This window comes from Olea europaea, chromosome 3, assembly GCF_002742605.1.
Source record: "Olea europaea var. sylvestris chromosome 3, O_europaea_v1, whole genome shotgun sequence".
Classification (NCBI taxonomy): Eukaryota; Viridiplantae; Streptophyta; class Magnoliopsida; order Lamiales; family Oleaceae; genus Olea; species Olea europaea.
In genome coordinates this window covers 10,688,782-10,695,735 of record NC_036239.1, presented here as the reverse complement: position 1 = coordinate 10,695,735, position 6,954 = coordinate 10,688,782, and the positions used below count along the sequence as shown (strand labels likewise).

Genomic DNA, 6,954 nt, shown 5'->3' with positions numbered 1-6,954 from the left:
TTTTTTGGATTCAATGCTACATGCAATGAAGAGGTGAATAAAGTTCTAAGAGATCAGAACAGATGATGAGAGATTGGGAAGTTTCCTACACATTTTTTGCATCCGTGTCTTCTGCTTGACTGATATAGCGTGATACGTATCCGCAATGGGAGTAGCCATGTGTAACATTTGCGTAATGCATTTGCTTACTCAACTACCATATAAAGGGAAGCTAGCATTGAGTTTTCTTCATGAGCTTTCTGTACATAAAATCAGTACAAGTATTTCAAGAACACTGATTGTACCAGAATGAGTTTCGATTCTGCGATCATGAGGCGATTCTTAGTGGTGTTCTCGTTAGTTATGATGGTGACGTTCATGCCTAAGAGTGATGCAAATTGTGCTTTCCAGGCAGGACCAGGCTATCTTCAATTTCGGGGACTCGAATTCTGATACTGGTGCTTTCTATTCAGCTTTTCTTTCTCAGCCATCCCTTATGGCATGACTTATTTCAAAAGGCCGACTGGTCGAGCCACAGATGGGAGGCTCTACGTAGATTTTCTCGGTGAGTTTCAACTATTTCACAATTTTCATGTCAGTACCTTTGCTCTTCTGATTTATTAAAGATACTAATAACATATACTTTTCACTTTGTATGCAGCGCAAGCTTTGGGATTGCCATTTATAAGCCCTTATTTACAATCCATTGGATCTGATTATAGGCATGGTGCAAACTTTGCTACTTCGGCCTCCACAGTATTCCAGCCAACTACTTCCTTATTTGACAGCGGAGTTAGCCCTTTCTAATTAGGTGTTCAGCTCAACCAAATGAAGCTTTTCAAAGCCAAAGTCGATGAATCTGGGGGATAGCATGTTTCTATACGATTTTAAAATGTTTGGTATCGAGGATTTGATAATATTAGACAATCATCCTTATGTCCAATCTTATCCAATACTGCATACCAAACATAAATTTCAAGTCATGGTACTAACGAGGTATTCACATTGATGGTTTACTTTGATTATCAGGGCAAGGCAATCTTCCTTCATCTGATATATTTGGCAAGGCGCTTTACACGATCAACATCGGCCAGAATGACATCACCGGCGACCTAGGCTCAGCCGGTCCAGGTGGGGTGAAGTAGAATGCGCCTCAAGTCATTTCCCAAATCATGAGCACCATCAAGGTACGAACACCATCACATTCATAAACTTCAAGTCATGGTACTAACGAGGTATTCACGTTAATGGTTTACTTTATCAGGACAAGGCAATTTTCCTTCGTCTGATATATTGGCAAGGCACTTTACACGATCAACATTGGCCAGAACGACATCACCGCCAACCTAGGTTCAGCCGGTCCAGGTGGGATGAAGTAGAATGTGCCTCAAGTCATTTCCCAAATCACGAGCACCATCAAGGTACGAACACTATCACATTCACGCAGTCTTATTAGTTCAAAACGGTGTTACATTTTTTTTTTTTTTTTAAAGCAACCACTTGCCACTTCTTTATCCAAATGGAAATACACTGGTTAGGCGGACGAACATTTCTTGTGATTAATCTTGCTCCAATAGGCTGTTACCCGAGGTTCTTGGCTGAGCAGTCGAACAATTTATACCTAGATGAATCTGGATGCAAGATTTCTTACAACAATGCAGTGAATGAGTATAACAATATGTTGAAAGATGCACTTCAACAAACCAGAAAAGACCTTTCGGGTGCCAATGTGATATACGTGAACACTAACGCTGCGTTGCTCAATCTTTACCAGAATCCAAAATCCCATGGTAAGCTGATCATTAAGCAGAAATTTCCAGATCAACCATTACTTTATGTTTAGAATTAAACAAACGAATATAAGGGGGACTTTCTTTTCTAGGACTTGCTTTCTGTTACTTTGAAAATCATAATAATTAACTTTTTCTCGAGTTGAACATATGTTACTTACCTTGATATAGTAAGTCAAGGATTACTTTCAAAATTTTTAACTTCAAAAAATAGCCAAACATGTTTGGAATACGAAAGATACTTTCTGTTTAAGCTTAGCCAAAGATTCTTTCAAAGAGAAAGAAAGTTATAGCATTGCATATAACTATCAAAAACGAAAATTTACACTAATTACACAATCAAACTAATACAGAATAATCTCAGACTGTCGAGAAAATATCAACAGTTCGATTTCCTTTATCCCGCGTTCTGATGTCCTAATATTTTGCAGGGATGCAGCATGGAATCACAGCCTGCTGTGGACAAGGAGGTGGTCCCTACAATTTCAACCCTCAAGTTTTCTGCGGTTCGAGCAAGGAGATCAATGGACAGACAGTTAGAGCCACTGCCTGCAGTGATCCTCAAAATTATGTAAGCTGGGATGGCATACATTTGACAGAAGCTGCTAACAAGCTAATGACATATGCCATTCTTAGTGGCTCGTATAATGATCCTCCGTTTTCGCTACATCAGTATTGTGATATTCAACCAATTGGTTGAAGAAATTATACTTAAAGACTCTTACATGATCTGTGATGATCTTTGCTTTGATACATGAAATGAATAAAATTTGAACCCTTTGCCCGTTGATTTTAATTTTGCGAATAGTATTTGGGATTATGCTTCCACACAAACAAATGAATCATGCTTGGTGTACAGAATATTTTGCCCACTTCCTTAACAGAATGCCACGTGACATTCTATCACTGGACAGCTTTAAAAAGTCAATTTTTGCACCCAATCATTTGCTACTAACACGACATTTGTCAAGTAGGTTTATTATTCTCGGTGTAACTTTAGAACACAGATCATTGATCTATGAATGTAATTCGTATAAGTATTTGTAACAATATGGATATCACTGGAAATAAATGGTTCAGATAGAATAGAAATTTTGTTAGATGCTAGTACTTGGGATCTTATGGATGAAGACATGGTCTTTCGAGATTTCATTGAATTATTAATATTGCAACATTCGAATCAAAGAAACATAGGATAATCGAGGCTGATCAAATGGACACGATCCAGATAAATAGCATTCCTGTAGCATTTCAGTGTGTGAATTTTCAGATTATACTTCGGGTATTATAAAATCAATTTTAAGTACAAACATATGATTCATGGGGAAATAAAAAAATAGATCGAACCAAGTATTCAAGGTTAAAAATGACATTATAAGTAACATATTTAAATAGAAAATAGATAGTCAGAACTGCATATATATATATATATAGGGGTTTGAACCCTGCTCGAAAATAACAAAGACGATCGCTCTATGGAGCAATTTCCAGCCTTGGTTCGAAGCAAAAACCAGTAAAAAGATGAAGAGGGAACCTCTTTGACACTGGGCATTTCTGTGACCACTTCCATTCCCTCAGGTTAACATCGAAAACAAGAAGAGTGGGTCCTCCATAGCTCTGTATGTATATGAGATCATCTGTACCGCTGCTTGCGAAAACCTCATCGATCTCCCCAAAACCTTGAAAAAAACTATGAGGCATTCGGGCTATCTCTTGCCACTCCTTCCCGTTCAGACTCCAAATCCTGATTCCCTTAATTATGTCAGGTCGATCCTGTTTCCCGATTCCTCCTACCATTAGAAGCTTTTCCTTCAGGTTCATCAGACGACCACATGTAAGAGAACATGGCACCGGGATGAAACTTCTCATCAATAAACTGTGGGACAATTGGCTTGTAAGGTTATACGCGATAAGTCCGTGGCGATTCTCACTGCCACCACCACCAGTTGAGTAAATCAAGAAGTACAAGACGTCATCACAAATCACGCTCTCATCACCAGCTCGCCATCCTGTTAAAACCTCCGTCAAAGTGGTCACCCAAGACATTGTTTCTGAATTATACACATGGATTGAGAGATCCCACTGGAAAAAGTCGCCTGGAACTTGCTTAGATTTTATGATGGAGGCATTGTAACTGCGAGATACTCTGTTCACAGAGATTGCCAGTGCGCTGTAATCGGAAAATTTAGGACCCGGAGGCTCATCGAGCCCCTTGAAGCATTTTGCTATGGGGTTACAGACATACAGCCTGCTCCTGCTATCACTGTCCATGAAACAAACTAAGCCACATGACGAAGCAATAAACCAATTGGATCTCTCAATGCAGGGAAGGTCAATCCCATGCCATTTTCGAAGGATGGGATCATATGCATAACCAACGGGTTCATCAGAGCTAGTGAACATGAAGTACCAAGGCTTCTGTGATGGGAGACAAGAAAAATTCCTCAGGAATCTTTTCGAAGATACTATCTCATGCCATCTTTTACATACACAGCCAGCCCTAAATATGCTAGCAACTGGAAGACAGGTTAATATTCGCTCCAAGAGGTCATCAGGTAATATTAAATCCACAGAAACTGCAGCAGCAATTTCTTTGCTATTTTCATCTTTGAGCTCTAAGAATGGGTCGAACTCTACACTGTCATTTTCAATATTATCAAAGCAATGACTGACCCATGAAGTTTCTGCTTCCATCATTAAGAAAATTTGTAAAAACCTGGAGCCAAATAATCAAATACAAATTACGAGGAAGGAATAAAAATAGTTCTTCGCCTTGATAGACTCAAAAGGAATTAATCATGTAAACTTTACTAAATTCTGTAGAAGTACGGGGAAACTTGCTAGGGAAACTATAATTCCTGGATGATAAATTGTGAAACATAAGAAATCAAGGGTAGATGCTGCAAAGATCAACTTCAACACGGAAAAGAAGATAAAAATAAGTATACAAATTTCAGTCGAGTGAGATCATATATACACTGATCATTTATAGAGCCGCGATTCTTCCAAGCTAATTGAGAAAATAATTACTGTGGCTGATCCACAGTTTATAGTTAAAAGGAGCAACAAAAAGTAAATATTTGTTGCAAAATTTTTAGGGGGACCAAAATCAATTTTTTCTAGAGAAGATTAAAAATTTGTTCTTCAAGTCTTTTTAAGGGAACATTCCCATCCTTCCTCTCATCGTCACCTCTAACTCCATAGATTCGAAAGGCAAATCATTAAGAAGGCGTAATGCATAATGAAACAAATCAAAACCCAGAAAGTATACCCACCTAACATAAACTAAACACAAAAGATTCCAAAAAGATCAAAAGATGAATAAATATTGGTACCTAAAGTGAAGATCAACTCTTCAAATATACATCCATTATATGCTATTAGATAATCCGAGAACTCGAAGACAAAATTCAAGCTGCAGACTTTACTATGTATTTCTCGGATTTCAGAAGATAATATGCGATTTAGACTAAGGAGCAACCACATGTTCAAGCAATGCCTTTTGTGATTTCAAAAGGATGCCTCTAAGTGCAGATCAAATCCAAAAGAGGAGATACAAACACTAATTTCATTCCACAAAATAAGTACGTAACACCCAAAAAGAATATAAGAAATGGAACGCTAAAACATCATTCACGCCATTTATGTACACATAAATGAAATTGGATTAGATCCTATAGTAAGTAACCCATTTTTGTTTAAATTTTATGTTTTGACATGGACCAACAAAATAAAATGCATTTTCAAAGAAAATGAAACTGATAATTAGCGTTAGGTAAGAAAATTACACAAAATAGAGCTGTCGATAAATAATCAAAAACCCTGCAGCAAAGTTTCAAGAAAAACAAGAAAACCAAAAATTATAGATCTCAAACACTCCACAAATCAAACTTCCTAAAAAAAAAACGCGGACTTTCCCGAAGAGAAGCAAATGATTATTGTACCTTTGATAGCTCAAAACGCCTCGTTTGGTATCAAAGAACAAATGGGTCTTCTTGGATTGCTCAAAACATCGAGAAAACGGTACAAAGATATCAATGAAAGCTAAAAGGCCGCTTCTAATTCTTGAAAAACAAAACATTCAAGCACACAGAGATACGCTATGTGCCTAAAAATAATAACTAATAATCTTGGATAGACACATAATGACCCAGTTTGGAATTTGCTTTATATATTTATTCTCTTCTACCAATGCAAAGGAGAAAGAGAGAGATTGGGAATTTTTCCTAATTTTGTTTGCCTTGTAAGTTCTAATATGTAGCAAAAATCGACAGGCAGAGAGGAATGAACGAAAAGTGCAGGTTTTCACTAGGGATTTTGATTTATTTGATTTGGACAAAAGAGAGCTGAGGTGTTCTTCCACAAATTATTCATTATTTTTTCTTTTTATCAACAAATTTGATGTGCTTTTGTGTGCGAGTGGGGTGAGGTGGAGACAATGTATTCGAGCATCGACTTTTAAAAAAATATAATCGTGGAGAGTCAAAGAGTTCGATTAGAATTGGATTGAAACTATTTATCGGCTCCCATTTGAGCCACATTATTATAAAAATGAGAATTAAAAATATAACCGTTATAGATTCCACACAAGAGATAAAAAGTCAAATATTGTGACTTGATGTGATGGATAACGATCATATTTTTTATTTTAATGAGAAAATAATGAAACTCGAACAGGGCCCTGATAAGAAGAGGTGAAGTGGTTTGTTCTTGACTTATTTTAAACGATATTTATTTTTATGATATTTTATCTTAATCTGATCGCATTAAAATTTTTATATCAAAACAATAGAATCATCTTTTAAAAATATTTCCAAAATGGGGGATCGAGCATCAATTCGAAAATGATATTTGATCAAGTGTCAAAAAGTTGAACGAATGGTAAAACTAGTTTTAGAAAAATAAAATAGTCTTAAACAATTTTCATTTAACGTTTATCGAGACCAATTTAAAAAAATTTCAATTGTCCAATGCATACCAACCAATTTGAGAAATTTTTCGACTCCCCAATCCAATTTCTATACATTTTCAATTTGATGGGATTTCGTGTGTGTGTGTGTGTGTGTGCGCGTAGAGTTGGTGTGGTGCGATAACAAGAAAAGAAAAACATGGGAATTTCGGCACAATCAAAGGGGGAAAATAATGCCATCAAACTCATCAAAGCACTTTCATATTTCTTATATCC

General features: G+C 36.7%; 1 protein-coding gene and 1 pseudogene across 1 annotated transcript; one reads left to right on the top strand and one right to left on the bottom strand.

Annotated features, from left to right (window-relative positions):
* The first annotated feature begins 279 nt into the window (after positions 1-279).
* LOC111378330 lies at positions 280-2,469 on the top strand (annotated as a pseudogene).
* A 617-nt stretch (positions 2,470-3,086) lies between these two features.
* On the bottom strand, positions 3,087-6,155 carry LOC111385875 (F-box/kelch-repeat protein At3g61590-like). The gene is made up of 2 exons (XM_023010303.1): positions 5,714-6,155; positions 3,087-4,485 (listed from the first exon to the last, which is right to left on the bottom strand). Exons 1-2 carry the CDS (start codon positions 5,848-5,850, stop codon positions 3,243-3,245), a joined length of 1,380 nt encoding a protein of 459 aa, XP_022866071.1. The 5' UTR covers positions 5,851-6,155; the 3' UTR covers positions 3,087-3,242.
* Positions 6,156-6,954: the final 799 nt, after the last annotated feature.

Bases quoted from the DNA above. Each gene is read 5' to 3' on its own strand.
- LOC111385875 (XM_023010303.1), bottom strand. From the start codon at position 5,850: ATGTTTTGTTTTTCAAGAATTAGAAGCGGCCTTTTAGCTTTCATTGAT. The intron at 4,486-5,713 runs GTACAATAATCA...ATTTGGCTCCAG, and splicing joins GGCGTTTTGAGCTATCAAAG to GTTTTTACAAATTTTCTTAA.